The 19,810-nt window shown below is 40.3% G+C and overlaps 1 protein-coding gene across 1 annotated transcript in view; it reads right to left on the minus strand.

Moving 5' to 3' along the window:
• The window catches only part of dnah17 (dynein axonemal heavy chain 17), a 187,261-nt gene that overhangs the window by 26,794 nt on the left and 140,657 nt on the right, over positions 1-19,810 (minus strand). Inside the window, exons 53-63 of the mRNA XM_033044269.1 lie at positions 18,694-18,885; positions 16,200-16,466; positions 14,369-14,530; positions 11,592-11,825; positions 10,709-10,873; positions 10,506-10,601; positions 9,013-9,230; positions 7,816-8,023; positions 5,135-5,250; positions 4,701-4,893; positions 217-452 (exon numbers count right to left, since the gene is read on the minus strand). Coding sequence (XP_032900160.1) covers positions 217-452; positions 4,701-4,893; positions 5,135-5,250; positions 7,816-8,023; positions 9,013-9,230; positions 10,506-10,601; positions 10,709-10,873; positions 11,592-11,825; positions 14,369-14,530; positions 16,200-16,466; positions 18,694-18,885 — 2,087 coding nt within the window. The remainder of the gene's footprint in view (positions 1-216; positions 453-4,700; positions 4,894-5,134; positions 5,251-7,815; positions 8,024-9,012; positions 9,231-10,505; positions 10,602-10,708; positions 10,874-11,591; positions 11,826-14,368; positions 14,531-16,199; positions 16,467-18,693; positions 18,886-19,810) is intronic.

Genomic DNA, 19,810 nt, shown 5'->3' on the forward strand with positions numbered 1-19,810 from the left:
ATAATTATCAATACGTGCAGAGAACATCAGTCTTAGTTACACAACAGAGTGGCTATCAAGCTTGATTGATAGGAAACTTCCCAATGATCTCTGCATTTATTGTTCATAGCACTAGTACTAAATACAATAATAGGCTCTAACTTTGTTAATTAAATGTGTTAAATATTAGGAATTTATTTTTTAAGATATTATTTGATCGGCAATCAGTACACATACCCTTTTTGTCCAAGTCTTATTATTTTCAAATCATCTCCGTACTTTCTTTTAATCCATTTGATACCCTGCAGTTGTGCATCGATAATTAAAGGCCAACGCTCAGTATTACAAAGAATTGTCGCATTTTCTGATGATGTCCGATCACTTGGCAATCCTTGATTATTCCATGCAGCAATGTCAACATCATCAGTCAGAAGAGAAAGTGGATCTAAGTTTTCAGTAATTGGAATTGGCACCTAAAATGATTTCCCAAAAAAGTGGTTGTAGTAAGTACTCTGAAATCTGATTGGAACATGCATTATTCTGTATGTACAGAAATGATCAAGCTCTTGCAGTCTATATTAAACTTTAAGTATTATTATGCATTGCATGAATATATTTAAAGTCTCAAAATAACAGCTTTCACTACTTTAGAATACTTGCTTAATAATTAGACAGTAAGCATTTTTAGTGTAATAATTAGACTGTAAGCATTTTCCAACCTTTCACTTCTGAGGTCTGAGGTTCCCATCTGCTTTCCCAGGGCATCAATTATACCGGTGCCCAAGAAGTGCAAAGTGACGTGCTTAAATGACTATCGACCAGTGGCACTAATGTCTGTGGTGATGAAGTGCTTTGAGAGGCTGATCATGGCGCAAATCAACTCATCCCTCGACACGAACCTGGACCCACTGCAGTTCGCTTACCACCACGACAGATCAAATGTGGATGTGAGCCCACTAGCTCTTCAATCCGCTCTGGACCACTTGGACATCAAAAACTCATATGTCAGGCTGTTATTCATTGACTACAGCTCGGCATTTAAAATCATCATCCCCGCCAAGCTGGTTACCAGGCTCTCAGATCTGCGTCTCTGCGCATCCCTCTGCAATTGGATCCTCTACTTCCTCATTCACAGACCACAGTCTGTCCATATTGGTGGAAATGTGTCATTCTCGATAGCAATCAGCACGGGATCACCTCAAGGCTGCGTGCTCAGCCCCCTGCTGTACTCACTCAATGCTCATGACTGCTTTGCCAGTCATATTGCGAACTCCATAATCAAGTTCGCCAACGACACCACTGTTGTGGGACGTATAATTGATGGGGACGAGTCAGAGCATAGAAGTGAGATCGACCGGTTGACCAAATGGTGCCAGCACAATAACCTGGCTCTCAACACCAGTAAAACCAAGGAACTGATTGTGGATTTCGGAACGGGTAGGATGGGGACCCACAGTCCCGTTTATATCAACGGGTCGATGGTGGAAAGGGTCAAGAACTTCAAATTCCTGTGCGTGCATATTTCCAAAGATCTCTCCTGGTCCCAGAACACTGATGCAATTATAAAGAAAGCACATCAGCGCCTCTACTTCCTGAGAAGATTACGGAGAGTCAGTATGTCAAGGAGGACTCCCTCGAATTTCTACAGGTGCACAGTAGAGAGCATGCATCATGGCTTGGTTCGGCAACTTGAGCGTCCAGGAGCGGAAAAAGCTGCAAAAAGTTGTAAACACTGCCCAGTCCATCATCGGCTCTGACCTCCCTACCATCGAGGGGATCTTTCGCAGTCGCTGCCTCAAAAAGGCTGCCAACATCATCAAGGACCCACACCATCCTGGCCACACATTCATCTCTCCACTGCCATCAGGTAGAAGGTAGAGAAGCCTGAAATCTGCAACATCCAGGTTCAGGAACAGCTGCTTCCCCACAGCCATCAGACTATTAAACATAACTTCAAACAAACTCTGAACTATAACAGCCTATTGTACTTTATCTGTTTATTTATGTAATCTGTTCTGTATTTATGCCTACAATATTCTGTTTTGCTGCAGCAAGCAAGAATGTCATTGTCCTATCTGGGGCACATGACAATAAACTCTCTTGACGTGACTTGACAAAATGGATGCTATGATTGGCTTTAGTGCATTAAAACCAATTCAGATGTCACGAAACAACCAATTATGCCATAAATGTGCTTGGCTTGATTTAGTTATTTACCAGCAGGAAATGGATCAAAAGGTCTCCACCTATGATCCTCACACTTAACTAACAATATAACAACAATTATTAGCATTATGCGCTGCGGACTACTCACCATCGTGGGGCTGGCCGGCCTCGGAACGTGGGGAGCGGTGGTGACTCGCTGCTGCGACTCGACTCCTGGGGCTCGGAGGCTCCAGCAACGCAGCCGCAGGTGCGGTGGACTGGGACATCGGAGCTCACGGGTCCGGGGGGAGAGAGAGACCGCTTCCCGGAGCTCCCGCAACGCGACTTCTCCAGCCCGTGTCGCGGGGTTTGGAACGACCCGGAGCGGGGAAGTACATCACCCGGCACGGCTTCGTGGCCATGGGACATTACAGCGCCCGCCGGGGGCTCCAACTTCGAGACTTCTAGACCGGGAGCGGGGCCGTAAATCGCCCGGCACGGCCTAAAATGGCCGTGGGACTTATCATCGCCCGCCTGGGGCTTGGACATCGGGAGAGACATGGAGAGCAGGGGAGAGAAAAGACTTTTGCCTTCCATCACAGTGGGTTCACTGTGATGGATGTTTGTGTGAACTTAATTGTGTGTATGTCTGTAGGACATTGTTTTTGTTTGTATGGCTGTGGAAACAAAATTTCGTTTGAGTCTCACTGGGGCTCAAATGACAATAAATTTGTATTGTATTGTATTGTATTGTTAACAAATTTTATTGATGGTTTGCTCCCTTTTACAAATACTAAAATGTGACCTGTGCACTTCACAGATGGCTGAAATCAGACCAACAAGAAGCAGGTCAGCATTTAAAAAGAAATCTCTTGAAAGGTAGCATGGAGACGAGGAACAGTGGAGGTGAAGGGAAAATCGTGGAAAACAGGAGGAGATGGATAAAATGGTGATCCTCATGACTATGGAGCAACTCTTTGAAATTGGAGGTTGCCCCAAATTCTTGCAATCAACAGTATTAGGCCCTTAGGTCAAGAGGTTTGTGAACAATACTTACCAGTTATCTTCATAGAGGCTTGCTGACATTATAGTATAAAACATAGAGAACATAGAAAGTAGCGATCAGGAATATGTCCATCGGCCCACAATATTTACGCTGAATCTGATGCCAAGTTAAATGAGTTTCCTTTGTCTGCGTGTTATCCACATCACATTTGAATTTTAGATTTTTTTAAATATAAAAGCAAATGTTCTTCTGAGAGGATAACACTCCTTTCAGTATAACATACTTCTTGTTTTATTGTGAGTTAAGTGTGAGGATCATAGGTCAAGACTTTTTCATACAATTTCTGTCATTTAATAATTAAAACAAGCCAAGCACATTGAGGGTGTTATCACTTCTAGGAAATATGATGTGCAAGTGAAACCTCTGTTGAGAAGAATGGTGACACAAGAGACTGCAAATACCAAAATCCTGAGCAAAAAAAAAACAAGCAGCTGGAGGAGCTCAGCGGGTCAGGCAATATCTAGGGAAGGAAATGGACCGATGACATTTTGAGTCAGAACCCTTCTTCAGATTGATGGAGTAGATGGGAGAAGCCTGTAGAAAGAGTTGAGGGGAGGGTTGGGGATAGAGCTGGCAGGGGATAGGAGGACCCAGATAAGAAGGGGCTGATTGGCAGGTGACTTATTGGAAGCAAGAAGGGTAAGGATTGTAACCAAGGCTGGAAGTTTGAAAATAGGAGTACAAATGATGGAATCTAATAAGAAAGGGAGGTGGGGAGTGAAATATGGTCTCTGTGCATATATTAGTGCAAAAGAAGATGATAATAATTTATCATTTAGTCTTTAACATTCAGGTGTCACTTTTAAGACAATTGAATCTGCACAAATAGAAAACAATATTTAGCTTTGAGTATCCCAGTACTCAAAGGACAATAAGGAAAGTTTTGGTCTCCAAATCTGAGGAAGGACATTATTGCCATAGAGGGAGTGCAGAGAAGGTTCACCAGACTGATTCCTGGGATGTCAGGACTGTCTTATGAAGAAAGACTGGATAGACTTGGTTTATACTCTCTAGAATTTAGGAGATTGAGAGGGGATCTTATAGAAACTTACAAAATTCTTAAGGGGTTGGACAGGCTAGATGCAGGAAGATTGCTCCCGATGTTGGGGAAGTCCAGGACAAGGGGTCACAGCTTAAGGATAAGGGGGAAATCCTTTAAAACCGAGATGAGAAGAACGTTTTTCACACAGAGAGTGGTGAATCTCTGGAACTCTCTGCCACAGAGGGTAGTCGAGGCCAGTTCATTGGCTATATTTAAGAGGGAGTTAGATGTGGCCCTTGTGGCTAAGGGGATCAGAGGGTATGGAGAGAAGGCAGGTACGGGATACTGAGTTGGATGATCAGCCATGATCATATTGAATGGCGGTGCAGGCTCGAAGGGCCGAATGGCCTACTCCTGCACCTAATTTCTATGTTTCTATGTAATATCAACAGCAAAGATCAACAGACATGTCTCTGAATGAATGCCATCAATTCTCAGTTTTTCAAATAATGCAATGTAATTCCATACCTCTAGCTTTTCCAGGAAGGGCATCCAGCAATTATTCAGAAGATCATTCCTATACTTTCTTGTAAAATATCCAACATAAGAAACAAATGCCGTAACAAGGAGCACGTCACCACACAATGTCTTTTCCTGTTCCTTGAACTGTGCAACAGATTCACCCCAGCGGATCTTCTCAGATACCAAACCTCCAACAAGTCTGTAAAAGATAATTTCTTCTTAATACAATCTATGCTATTCTTATTGTCACAATAGGACAATGAGAATGATGAAGTCGACAAATTTTGCTCATACTATTCTAGATCAGAGGTTAATAGTGTGTAAACAAACCTCAAGAAGAGTTTTTTCTATTTTTCTGTCAAAGTAGGCCTAAAAATGTTAAAATGGCAGAGTATCCAGAACTAGTATGCTCATGTAATGTTACTGAAGTCCATATGTACCTGTTTGCAAGTGAAATGGTTCTGTTGGTAGTATCAGCTTCTTCTTGACATTTGAGCTTTTCAGTTGTGGCTTTTTCAAATTCAGCTGTCAAATTTGATAAATTTTCATCAAGTTCCTGAAATTTAAGAATGGTATATAGGGAAAAATTGCAATCTAAAAACTCTTCTCAATTACATTTAATATTGTTTTCTATTAAAACATATTATTTCAACTGGAACAGAATTAGCAAGCACTAAGTACATTCACTCCAATAGCACAAATGTAATTCATAGCCTGGTATGTTTTTAGGATTTTCACTGCTTAATTTGTAATTTTGTCATTTCTATTACACCTGCAAAAATAGAATTAAAGAATACCAATTTCTCTCCTAGGGAGGTTTGGCAACATCAGTACAAAGTGGACTGCAACTTTATGATGCATTGTAGATAGATACTATCATAACTCTAAAAAGTTATGGGATGGTTATAAACTGAGCTGAGACATAGACTAGAGCAGGTTGCAAGAGGGTAATAATGTGAAGGATTTGTAAATGAAAATGAAGATTTTGAAATGAACATATTCGGGGATATGTCAAATGCATGGATTGTTGAACGTTTGCCGTGGAAAATTGTGATATCATCCTCTTATATGAAAAAAATAGAAAGATGGAGTATTTGCTAAATGGTCTTTTTCTTATCGAATCCACACACAAGATTAGAAGTTGTTCAGCCAGAGCTGAAAACACTTCTCGGCATCTGCATACAATGGTGTCTGTCTTGTCGCTTCTTATGCGTGGTGGTGGAAAGATTGGTGGAAACAGGGCCGCGACCCCTGCTAAATGGTGAGAGAATTAAAGGTGTTATTGTCTGAAGAACCTCAGTGTCATTGTACATGAATCAGTGAATTATTATATCAGGCTGAAGCAAGAAGGCAAAAGGCATGCTGGGCTGTATGCCTGAAGAGTTGAGGATAGTAGCCGAGACTCCATCGTGAATATTGTGTACTCGCCTGGTATACATAAAATGATTGAGGGATTCAGCGAAATTTCATCAGATAGGTTTCAGGGAAGGTATGTTTTTATCATATAATACAATATACAATACAATTCAATTTATTGTCATTTGGACCCCTTGAGGTCCAAACGAAATGTCGTTTCTGCAGCCATACATTACAAACAAATAGACCCAAGACACAACATAATTTACATAAACATCCATCACATTGCTGTGATGGAAGGCCAAAAAAACTTATCTCTCCACTGCACTCTCCCCCCCGATGTCAGAGTCAAAGTCAAAGCCCCCGGCGGGCGATGGCGATTGTCCCGCGGCCATTAAAGCCACGCCGGGTGATGCAAGGCCACGCACCGGGTCTTGATGTTAGAGCCCCCGGCGTGCGCTCTCAGTCCCGCGGCCATTCCAAGCCGCGCGGGGCGGTGATGTAGGCCCCGCTCCAGGAGCTCTTCAACCCCGCAACTCGGGCGGGAGAAGTCGCCGTTGTCCCTGAAAAGCGGTCTCCCTCCAGGGACCCGCGGGCTCCCGGTACCGCCGTCCGCCAGACCCGCAGTTGCAGCCTCCGAATCTCTGGGGGTCGGGTCGCAGCAGTGTCCACCACAGCTCCACCCGCTCCGGACTCGGCCAGCTCCGCGACGGTGAGGTGAGTAGTCGGCACCAGAGCCCCCGGTCTTCCTGTTGGAGGCCGCTCCTCATTGCAGGAGAGATTTAAAAGATGAGGTCTATACACATTTGAGTTTGGATAAATGAGAGGTGATCCTTCAAACAGACACAATGCTTAAGGGGATTGACTGAATGAAAATGGTGTTGATGTTTCTGCTCACTGGGTGTCCAGAACCAGGGCTCACAACCTCAAGATAGGGGGCAATCATTCGGGACTCAGATGAGAAGAATCTTTCAGATGCCCAGGAGGGATGACAAGCTTTAGTTGCTGCATATTCAAGAGCTAAATTGATAGATTTTTAAGAGCATCAATGGATATAGGAGATTCAGTTGTAATCTTAGAAACATAGAAACATAGAAAATAGGTGCAGGAGGAGGCCATTCGGCCCATCGAGCCAACACCACCATTCATTGTGATCATGGCTGACCGTCCCCTATCAATAACCCGTGCCTGCCTTCTCCCCATATCCCTTGACTCCACTAGCCTCCAGAGCTCTATCTAACTCTCTCTTAAATCCATCCAGTGACTTGGCCTCCACTGCCCTCTGTGGCAGGGAATTCCATAAATTCACAACTCTTTGGGTGAAAAAGTTTTTTCTCATCTCAGTCTTAAATGACCTCCCCTTTATTCTAAGACCCCTGGCCCTGGACTCGCCCAACATTGGGAACATTGTGCCCACTCTGCCGTTCTTATTGAACGGCAGAGTGGGCACAAGAGTAGAGTGGGCTCAAGGGACTGAGTAGCCTAATATTTCTTCTTCTTAGCTCCTTATGGTACAGAATGCCTTCATACAGGTACCAATTATTTTGAGTTTGGGAAGGGAGAGCAAGACCAGATTGAAAAATCATCCAGGAAATAAACATTAATCTCAGCAATCAATTATATTCTGACAGAACATGATAAATTTAACAGTATTAATTAAATAGAACTTATTGAAGGGATTCTGCTATATTGGAACTATACAATTTTCTCATTGACTATTTAAAAGAACAGAGATTAGATTATTATGGCTGATGTGCATACTCACATTAATCATACGTGTAATACCAGCAAGTTTCTCCTGTGCTGCTGCCAATTCAGCGTTAGCCTGTGCCAGAGCTATTCTTTTAGGTTCCACCTCACAGAATACATCATAAAACCTTACTATGTTTATACACCAGGAACATAAACCAGCAGCAGCTATGGATTTAGTACGAATAAAATCAGCATCAAATATTGGATTTCCAAGAATTGGTCTGTTAAAAGGAAAGTTGTAAATAGTAAAATAAAATAAATGTTTATGTTCAGAAATTAATTATTTGCAATATTTTAATGAAGAATATAACAAATCATTTCTATTATAACTTAAGTAATACATTAATTGCATAAACAAACAGGAATGTATTGAATCTGAAAATGATTTTGGTAAAATACATGTGTGTGCATTCTTATCCTTATCCAATAAGTAATATTAATATCAGACTCTTGAATGGATCTCTCATATGTTCCGGTTGAATATCTAATTCCAGTTCTTCCATTTTTTTATCTGCACTTTCTCTGTGACTGTGATACCATGTTCTGTATTCTGTTTATTTCTTCTTTTGCACCACCTGACATACTCATGTATGGTATGATTTGCCTGGATTTCCCACAAAGTTTTTCAATGTATCTCGATACACGTGACAACAATAAACAATTATTAATAATGCTGGTGGAACACAGCGGGTCAGACGTCATCTGTGGAGGAATGGGTCACGAAAGTTGATTTCTAGACACATTTTTGATGCTCGGCCCACAGCCTAGATGTTTCAAGTTGGGACCAGAAATGTTGGCTAGCCGCTCCCTCCACAGATGCTTCCTGACCCACTGAGTTCCTATAGCATGTTATTTTTTGAACATATAATAGGGGAATGATCACTATTTATAATACACACATATAAAACACAAATACTCTCTTCCATTCAAATGAACACCGATATTATTGGCTAAAATATTAATGTCCTCCCTGCAGAACTATTTTAGCTTACATTTACATGGACATTATCAACATTTTTCATAATTTAAAATAATATATTTTTCAAGAAATCCTTTGATATATTGTGCATAAAATATTTCATGATGATTCCTACATAGATATCATTTTACATTTTGAATTTCTGTATTAAGGAACAGCAATGTTTGTTTGACAGGTAAAAATGAGCATTACTTACAAAACATTAAAAGATTTAATAATTCATTGACATACCGAAAAACCTTCAGAGAAGAATCAGGAATATGTTCCTTGTCATAGTTTATCAGTGAATCCAAAAAATTATCCACTTTACCCATCATAGTTTTGGCAGCTTTCCAGCTCCTGTCTTTTTGGACCTTCCCGCTTGGCGCTAAAAGGACCATAACAGCCCCTGTCACGAGAACCACAGCATCTGGTGGGGAGCCAAAGGATTTCAACTCTGTCAAGTTGTTCTAGCAAATAAAACAAAAATTAAATTAATAGTTTAAAATGAAATAGGTAACATTACTAACCATCCTTTTTGTTAAGTCCTGGTCAACATTAAAAATGGTTTGACAAATAATAAGTAACAGTCATGACACAAAATTGTCAGATAATGATTACTACCAACAATGGAGACCAATCAACTTCCCCATGCAACTAAATGGAATTACCAATGCAAAATCCTTCACCATCAATATCTTAGGGTCGCCAATCAACTAAAACTAAAATGGAATAGTCACATAAATATTGTGGGTCATGTGATGGATGATCAATGTTATGGTAGTTAGTAACTGAAAAAATTGTTTTTTAACATGTTTCCTAGTTCTTAATTTAATTGAGTTTAGAGATACAGCATGGAAATGGGCTCTTCTGCTCACCGAGTCCAACGCAACCATCGATCACCCGTACACTAGTTCAATGTTATCCGTTTCACACCCTACACACTAGGGCCTATTTGCAGAAGCCAATTAACCTACAAATCTGCATGTCTTTGGAATGCAGGAAGAAATCTGAGAACCCGAACCCATGTGGTCACACAGAGAACGTGCAAACTCCGTACAGAGGGCACCCACAGTCTGCATCAATCCCGGGTCTGGTGCTGTATGGCAGCAACTCCAACGCTGCGTCACTGTGGCACTCTATGGAGGCATTTTGATCTGAAATATTAACGCTGTTTCTCTTTCTACAAATGCTGAATGTTTCCAACACTTTCTGTTTTTAAATCTGTTCCCGAGACTTGGAAATATTGCCGTAAACACAGCCCTTGTCCGTAAATCCCATAAATAACTAAAATTATGTATTGACCGTGTGTTTACCCAACTTATAAAATACTTTGAATAATTTATTTTCCTCAGTCATTGTTTTTCTTCTGGGTTTTAATATTATCCAGCAGTTAAACAGACCCTTTGGTCCACATGTCTATGACAATCATTATAACAATCCTGAACTAATCCTAATGTTGTCTCTTACTTCTCCATCAACTCTGCAAAATTGCCACCCACTTACATTGAGGACAATTTACAGTAGCCAATTAAGGTACTAACCAGCACATCTCTGGTATGTGGGAAGAAAATGAAGCACCCTGGGGAAACCAAAGCTGTAAGAAGATGTGACCATGCCACAAACATGACCCGTCATGACTAAATTGGAAAGAAACCCATACTAAAAATATAAGAAATTGCATTTTACTCATGATGTACTCCTTAATATTTGCCAATATTATCTTGTTTCATTATTAGTTATACCTTATTTAGTGTATTCAGTGCTTCATTGGCAGCAACTAAAGCTGGCTCTGCTTTTTCCAAGTCTTCTTCACAAGATTGTTGTTTTTCTTTTACACTCTAAATGTGAATAAAATGCAATATTACAATTTTACAATGGTTAAATTGATAATTATTAATCATAATCATACTTTATTAATTGTCATCATTATGGCAAAACACGCTACCTCATTAATGACTTGTACTTTTTTCTCCTCTTCATCTGCAATTTTTTTATTTTTGGTGACAATGTCTGTTTGTTGACCAACAACCTTAATTAATTTGTCTGCATCTTCATTCTTCTGTTGCAGCTCGATTTCTTGTACAGCAAGTTTGCTTTTTAAATCATCCACCTAAAAGTAGACATTTTTTTGTGTTTCATCCTTTAGTACACTGTACAAGATAAAAATTCTGAGGTTCTGAAATACTAATGGAATGCCTCAGTCCTAGGAGTCAAGGAATTAATTAAGTAGACAGATAAATATATGAAAGAATAGGCAACTCTAAAATTCTGGATACAAATATGCAAACTTTGTTCACAGTGAATTGGAGATTTTCGAGAAACAGTGGGTTTCCATATACTTTTCGAGACACAGATTAAAACAAAAGAGCACCTGGGATCTTTATGACCACTGAGAAAAGATCTAAGGGATCTATCCACAATGGATACAGTAAATCCCATACTGCGTGCAAACCATTGGACATGAGAAAAAAAACAAACACAAGATTTTCTAGAGAAGATAAAGCACAGTGGCTCAGCTAAGGCTTAGAAAAATCATATGAGTTTCAAAAGATCAAAGCATGGAGTCAAGGGCTGTACAGGAATTCCATGATTGTTCTGGATTTCTGGTATGATTTGAGTACATCAATGAAAAATCTATCTTCCTTGACATTAAATGAGTTGGAAGAGTCTCTTTCAAAATCCAGCAATCTGTAGTGTTTCCTTGGCATCTGGAGCAAAAACTGTGCGGCAACAAGTATGCAAAACAATAATTAGTTTTAATTGAAAATGTAACTACAATTTTAATTTATCAAATGTACTGGATAACGTGAATTGTTGGTTTTGCAAACCTGGCTAGCAGTACTTTGAAGTTTTGCCAAACCATTTTCAAGTCGATCCATTTTAGCAATCAAGTCTTTCCTTTTGCTAGACAGTAGGTTTTGATATAGTTTAATTTGTTCCAAAAATGTTTTGGGTGTTGTGTAATTATAGCGCCTTTCAGTAGCTAGATAGATCGCAGATATTTCTTGGACACTTCCATGTACGAATGCCATGAACTGGCTTATAGAGTGCTTTACATCAGCCTGAAATGTAATACAGTAACCACCAATTACATTGTAAGTTTGCAAGTATATATACATTAATACAGCATGCTGAAAATGATGAAACTTGAAGCATCTTCAAAGATAATGAACAATGGCACAATGCAAATAAGCATAAATGACTCACTAGAAAAATCAACAGGTACCTGGGAACTATAGACCAAGCCTAACATCTGTGATAGGAATGTTAGTGAAGAGGATTATGAGGTAGTCCAAGTGGGACCCATTCAGCTCCGTTCCCCTAACGCAATATTTCACCACTCACCCATTGCCCCCAACTGAGCAGGCATGGCTGAGGTTTTTAAAGTTTAAAATGGCAATAACATGTAAACGCATCTCACTCTCCCTCTTCAGTCCCCTTTTCCCCTCCTCCATTATCCTCCCTCTCCCCACCTTCCACCAACCCTCCTCTGCCCTCCTCCCCCTCACCCCCTCCCTCCTCTCCTCTTTATTCCCCCTCCCCTCCTTAATTACCTCGCCATCCCTCTTCTTCACCCTCACTCTTTTTTCCATTCTCCTCCTCCCCTCCCCCCATCCCTCCCTCACCTGTCCTTTCCCCTACCCTCAGTCACTCCCTCCCTCCATAACCCATCTCCTCTCCTACCCCCTCCTCTCCCACTCCTCACCTCCCCATCCCATCCCCCTCTCTCCCTCCTCACCTCCCCACTGCCCTCCTCTCCTTCCATCCCCAATCCCTGCTCCCCCACCCCATCCTCTCCTTCTATCCCCCTCCTCCCCCACCTCACCTGCACTTTCCCCTCCCTCTCCCTACCTACCCATCTCCTCTCCCTCTATCCCCCTGCTCCCCCTATCCCGCCCCGCCCCCCAATGAAAACCGTGATGTTTTAAAAAAAATGAAACTCTCAATGAAAATCGCATTTTTTTCTTTAAAATAACCTAAACACAATGTTAGCTGTTAATGAAAACAAAATTTGATTAAAAGGGATTTTTTTTAAGAATAAAATCAATGTCAAAGAAAATTGCAATTTTTTTAAATGATATTCGGGATCCCATTGTGGTGTCGAAGGCTGATAAGCAGGGCAAGTGGAAAAGTGGTTTTGTAAAGTGTTTTTTGTAAAGTTTAAAATGTGAATAACTAGGAAAATATACCATCAATCTGAACAAAACTTGGTTCATTTACATCGCAGGACAATGGAGAGTAAGGTGGACCAGAAATTGTAGCACTATCAGGTACCATTTAGGCGGAGTTTCGGAGCACACGCACGCACACATACATACAAACAAACAAGATGAGAGTTTTAGTAATATATATATATATATATATATATATATAGATAGATATAGATAAGATATACATTAATTTGAAAAACGGGTTGATTAGGGATAGTCAGCATGGTTTTGTACGTGGGAGGTCATGTCTCACGAATTTGATTGGATTATTTTGAAGAAGTAACCAAGAAGCTGACGAGGGCAAGGGCCGAATCTGTAGTCTATATGGATTTTAAAGCTTTGGATATGGTCTCGCATGGCAGGTTGCTCTAAAAGGTTAGATCATAAGGGATCCAGGGAGACCTAGCTAACTGGATACAGAATTGGCTTCATGGTAGAAAATAGGTGGTGGTGGAAAGTTATTGATTGGAGAGGAGCCCTGTGACTAGTGATGCGCCTTGAATATTGGTTCTGCGCGCATTGTCATTTGTCATCTATCATCTAAATCAACGATTTTGATGAGAATGTATGGCATGATTAGTAAGTTTGCAGATAAAGATTAGATTAGACTTTATTAATCCCCTTATTCAGGGGAAATTCAGATATAAAATAGGTGATATCGAAGATCTTTATCAAGAATTATACCATTTTCTTGATCGGTTGGGCAAGTGGAATGAGGAATGGCTAATGGAATTTTATTCAGATAAGTGTGAGGTGTTGCATTTAGGGAAGCGTAACTAGGACAAGACCTTCACAGTTAACTGTATCACCCTGGTAGTGCTGTAGAGCAGAGTAAACCAGGAGTACAAGTATATAGTTCACTGAAAGTATATCGCAGGTAACTAGGATGGTGAAGGCAGCTTTTGGCACATTGGCCTTCATGACTCAGAGTGCTGAGCATACAAGTTGGGATGTGATGATACAGTTGTATCAGGTGCCGGTGAGGATGCACATGGAATATTGTGTTCAGTTTGGTTACCCTGCTGGAGGAAATATGCCACTAAGCTAGGAAGAATACAGAGAAGATTTACAAGGATGTTGCCAGGACTTGAGGGCCTGAGATTTGGGGGAGGATGAGCAGGTTAGGAATGTGTTCCTTGGAGGGTAGGAGGCAGAGGGATGATCTTATAGAGGTGCATAGAATCATAAGGGGAATGGATAGGATTAATGCAGTTTTTCTCTTAAGACCTTAGCCAAAGCCCTATGAATTGTAGACTTCCCTACTCTGGGGGAAAAAAACGATTATTCAGTGTATCTATCGCACTCATCATTTCTATATAAAATCACTCCTCATCGTTGGATTCATAATAAGTATTTCATATATAAATGAAGATAAAAATATGAATGATTTTTACCTCAATACCCTCAGTGCTGGCAAGGAAACGCCTACTAACAGACATCAAAGCATCTTCTGGCCATTCATGGAACCAGTCTATTGATGTGCAGTTCACCAAAGCAGGGAATTTTCGAGCACGTACCCGCAGAATGGAACCCACGGGTGAGAAACACAGAACAACCTGCAAAATATGTGAAAAGAAAAAACATGTTAAAAAAACAAAAAAATTATATGAATTTTACAATGATAAATTATGTTTTCATTTAACATTCATTTTGAATGCTGCCGCATCTGCTCGCAAGATGAGGTGTTCCATGCTAAGACATCCAAGATGTCCTCATTCTTCAGGGAACGTGGGTTTCCTCCCTTCTGTCATAGATGGGATCCTCACAAGTGACTACCCTGTGTCCTGTAGTTCTGCTCTCGCTCCACCTCCCCCCAGACGTAACAAGGACAGAGTTCCCCTGGTCCTCACCATTCACCCCATTGCCTCCGCATCCTACACGTTATCCTCCAACATTTCCAGCACTTCCTACGGGATCCCACCACTAATCACATCTTCCCATCTCCACCCCTTTCCACCTTCCGCAGAGGCTGCTCCGTCCGCAACACCTTGGTTCACTCATCCCATCCCACCTAAACCACTGCCTCCCAGATACTTTCCACTGTAACTGCAGGAGATGCAACACCTGTCCTTACACCTCCTCCCTTGACTCCATCAGAGGTTCACATGTATCTCCTCTAACCTCATCTAGTGCATCCGGTGTTCCATCGGCAATACCAATCGTACACTCGCCAACCGTTTTGCTGAACACTTATGGTAGGTACACTGAGGCCAATAGGATCTCTCACTTCCCAACCATTTCAACTCACTCCCCTTCCCATTCCCATGCTGAACTTTCTCTCTTGGGCCTCTTCCATTGCCAGAGTGAGGCCACACGCAAATTGGAGGAACAGCACCTCATAATTTGCTTGGGTAGCTTACAACAGCAGTATGAATGTGGAATTCTCTAATTTTAAGTAACTTCTACTAACATTCCCCTCCCCTCCCCCTTCCTCCACCATAGTAATTTAACCAGTTTCACAGTTCACCATATTGTATCCCTCTGGAGATCACACCATCCCTAGCCAACAACGGGCATACCAGGGCACCTCCATGCCAGGGGTCATTTGTTGCCGGTCCTGGTCTTTTCTTGCCTCCAGCTCTTCACCCCCCCATGCACCCCCTACTTTCAGCCTGAAGATGGGTCCCAACCTGAAATATCACCAATTCTTTTTCTCCAGAAATGCTGCCTGACCCGCTGAATTACTCCAGCACTATGTCTATCTTTAATACTTTTGGGATATTTCCTCATGAGAGCAGTTTTCCAATAGCCAAGTTCTCTTCAGATTACAAACTCCTGAAGATTCCACTGGCCATAGACTGGTAACCTGGAAATCATCAAAATCATCTTCTGGACCTGCATTTAATAACCATTTAATAACCATGGCAAATACTGTCAATTTCACTATTATTACCTGTTGTAATAAAATTTAATAATACCCTCCTGTGAATGATGATGATGTAGAACTTAACATTTTTTTTTAACATGAAATCTTCCAATTACTTTAAATCCACTAAACAGAAACACCTCTACTTTCCTTCTCCCCAAACTATAAGCAAATTAGTCTGTTTATTACAGAAAAGTTTAAAAAAGTATGAATTTTGAGAATATGATGAAATGAGTTCTGAACACCCTCATTTATCTGCCAACCCTAATTTTCTCTTTGTGCATTATGTTTTATCTGCGTTTACTGCATTGAACAGGATGAGTAAAATGATTTAAAAAATAACAAAAGCATAACCGTACCTTGAGTTGTCTTCTCACTCTCTCCATGAAAAATTTCCAGCAGTTTTCTTTGGTGTCCTGCAAGCCCATTAATTTAACTTCATTTCTCATGGCACCAATAATATGTTCCAACTCATCATCCTGAAATAATCCTGGAATCTCACCAGATGCTAAAAGGTCATTAATAAGTACAAGGAACATCTCTTCTGCCACCTGGGAATCTGTCATCAGAAATACAGTTCCACGATTTTTTACTCCAGCATTGATATACTGAGTAGCAAGATCTGCCTATTTTAAGAAACAATGAAAGAAAAAATTCAGTTTTAACTGACTAATTTGCATTGATTCACAGTATGAATTGTACACTTTAGCTTGCAAGGATGGATGATCTTTTAATAATAGTTAAAACCTTTACTGGGAGAAACTTAAAGTATATAAGAATGATATATCAAAAAGTATAAGAATATCAGTAATTTCAGCATTTCTTCATTATTTATAGAAAATGACTATAATGTTAAATTGTATTTTATGATGCTGACATCAAAAGAAATGTTGTTCTTTCTACATTTCTCCTAATCTGCATTAGAGTAGGAATGGCACGAACAATATTCTCATGTTCATAAAGTCATGAAAATAAAAGTGATGTAGCTTATTTAGTATAATTACAGCAACTTTTATCCCAACTCAATGTGTGTAAGATTTGAATGGGAATACTTACTTTTTAATTTATCATGTTTTGATTAGAGTGGTCACAATACCTCAGCTTCTTGCCCATGCCACAATTATTTACAACTGAGAATAAAGCCTGGAAGGGTCACTCAATCCCAGAAAAGGGAATAATTTTGGATTTTTGAAGCACAAAGTGGTACTGTGCCACAAAATTAGAGCAGTATCTTGCTGGTTTATGGGTGGAACCCAACTGCATTCTTTGGCTGAAGATTAACTGAAGCTGTAAGTGAAATGGTAGTTTACATTGTATCCTTTATCAAGAAGATAAGCTGTAAGGGCCACCTGGGCGACCTAATCTGCGAGTTTGCTCTCGACTCATACTCGCAGCATGGTCGACACAAGGTCGTAGGAGGTCTTCATAACTCTCCTTCATGCTCGAGAGTGGTCTCCGTGTACTCGAGGCCTCAGCTAAGTCGCGGCGTTTTTTTCAATATGTTAAAAAATGCCCGCGAGTAAAAAAAAGGTCGCCATGGAAAAAATCGATACTTTTTATACTCATGGTCGTAGTAGGTCGGCATGTTAGTCGTAGGTAATCGAGGGTAGTCGTAGATAGTCTTCATCATAGTCGAAAGGAGGTCGAAGGAGGTCGTCTTCACTCGCCACTATTCGATGTCCAATTTTCCTGAAGTTAGTCGTAGCTAGTTGAAGCTGGTCTTCAACATAGTCGAAGGAGGTCGAAGGATGTTTTCTGCATAGTCAAAGGAGGTCTTCAACATGCCATTTTTTCAAACTCTTCTAAACACGCCAATTAGGTCGCCCAAGTGGGACAGCCCCTTTAGAGACACTTAAGTTCTGAATACATCTGGGCAAAATTCATCCTACAACTTGGAATTAATGACACCAGCCAGGTGAATTTAAAGATTATTTAACAACAGTGAGAAGGAAGTGATTATAATTCTCTAAAAAAAATTCTGGATGATAGTAAAATGTATTAACAATACTAAATAATGTTATGGTATTGATTACAATAAAAACTTCAAGCTTTTAAAGGAATATGGCTTAAATAAGTAGCTGGGGGTAAAAATGAACAAATAACATGATGAATAACCAGAATATCTATCGGACACCAACTGGTGAACTGAGTTTATATTGTTAATGGCAGAGCATGCAGCAGTGCCCCCCTGCTGAAAATAGTCTCCGACTATTTGACCTGGTGAAAGGCCTGGATAGAGTGGATGTGGAAAGTCCAGGACCAGAGGCCATAGGCTCAGAATAAAAGGATGTACCTTTGGAAAGGAGATGAGGAGTAATTTCTTTATTCAGAAGGCGGTGAATCTGTGGAATTCATTGCCGCAGTGGACTGTGGAGGGCAGGTCAATGGATTTTTTTTAAGGTGGACATTGAAAGATTTCTAATTAGAAAGGGTGTCCAGGGGTTCTGGGGGAAATGGGGCTGAGAGGGATAGAAAGATCAGCCATGATTGAATGGTGGAGTAGACTTGATGTAATGGCATAATTCTGCTCCTATAACTTATGAACTTATGATTGGCTGGAGGATAGGCAAAATTAAATTCCAAAAGGGATAACAGAATCATAGAGCCATAGAGTCACACAACATGGAAATGTCTGATGAAGGGTGATAAATACGTTTAGCAAGGGCATTTCTAGTATCTTCTATTCTAAGTGAAAGTACTGTTCCTATTGTGACACTAAATGTATGCATCTTCCCTTGCAGCTATCTTATCATCATCCAAGCATTTTTTGTTAACAAATCAAGCTGTGCATTAGAATAGAGTCTTGAATCAAAATGCAACAAATATTTTAACAAATTAAAAACACTTTTGTACCTTAAGGTCAGCAACTGAATACCCTTTCCTAAGTGCGATCTGGAAAACATTTAAACCACTAATATATGCTGCTAAGCGAGACAGGCTTTGCTTTCCACTGCCCCCAACTCCTACAAGCAGGGCATTTCCTCTTGGAAATTCTAAGATACGATTTATCCTACAGACGTGAGCCATTGCGTCTTCAAACAGAACCTTTAGAGATCAAATTTTAACAAAACATGTTATAAAGACGCTGCTCTATAAAGATTGGTACAAATTACCCATTGTAAGCGCAAATATTCTTGAGTTCTTTAATTCTTCAGTGAACATTTCCACAAAACATTCCAAAGATTTTATAATTAAAACATTACATGCAAATAAAAATATCTTTCACATCTATTCTGAACAACCTAGATTTGCTGTATAAAGAAACACTGTGACATCTGTACACCATCATTATTCGCGCAGGAAAGATCAATCAACTTTCCAAACTAGAGGAGTTAAGGGAGCAAGGAACTCTAATTAATATTAATGTGTAGATTAGTGATAACGGGGAACCCTTAAAATGAGGATCTGTAGACATCCAACACCATTAAATGGCTGTGCTCTGCTGACTGAAACTTAGAGGTATTGCTGAGTAGCAAAGAAACATGCTGCTTTGGGGACCACGTCCCTGGCACCATGCAAAAATAAATGTAATTGCTTTCAATGGCAGCTAATTGCCATGTGATGATAGAAGAAGCTAGCATGGCACACTGCATTCACTAGAGTTTTATTGACACTTTAAAGAGGTGGTTATAAATTATTTTTCTGTGGCCAGAAGCAACAAAAATTATTTTCAGACATAAAAGACTGCAGATGCTGCAATTTTGAGCAAAAATAAACTGCATCTGTGGAGGGAAATGGCCAAATGATGTTTTGGGTTGAAATGCATTTTCATGTCCTGCAGCAAGCATCAAAGTGCTTTCCCGTGACCTACAAGAATTATTTGGGTTGCTGTACCCAATATTTGGGGATCTGGAAGGATCAAGTTCATTGCTATCAAGGTTTGGATGAAACCTCAGCTGCAGCTGAGCTGTGGCAGGGCAGAGCAATATTATGGAAGTAAAAATAGTATTTATGACATCGCAAATATGTT

Source organism: Amblyraja radiata, chromosome 26 (assembly GCF_010909765.2).
Source record: "Amblyraja radiata isolate CabotCenter1 chromosome 26, sAmbRad1.1.pri, whole genome shotgun sequence".
Classification (NCBI taxonomy): Eukaryota; Metazoa; Chordata; class Chondrichthyes; order Rajiformes; family Rajidae; genus Amblyraja; species Amblyraja radiata.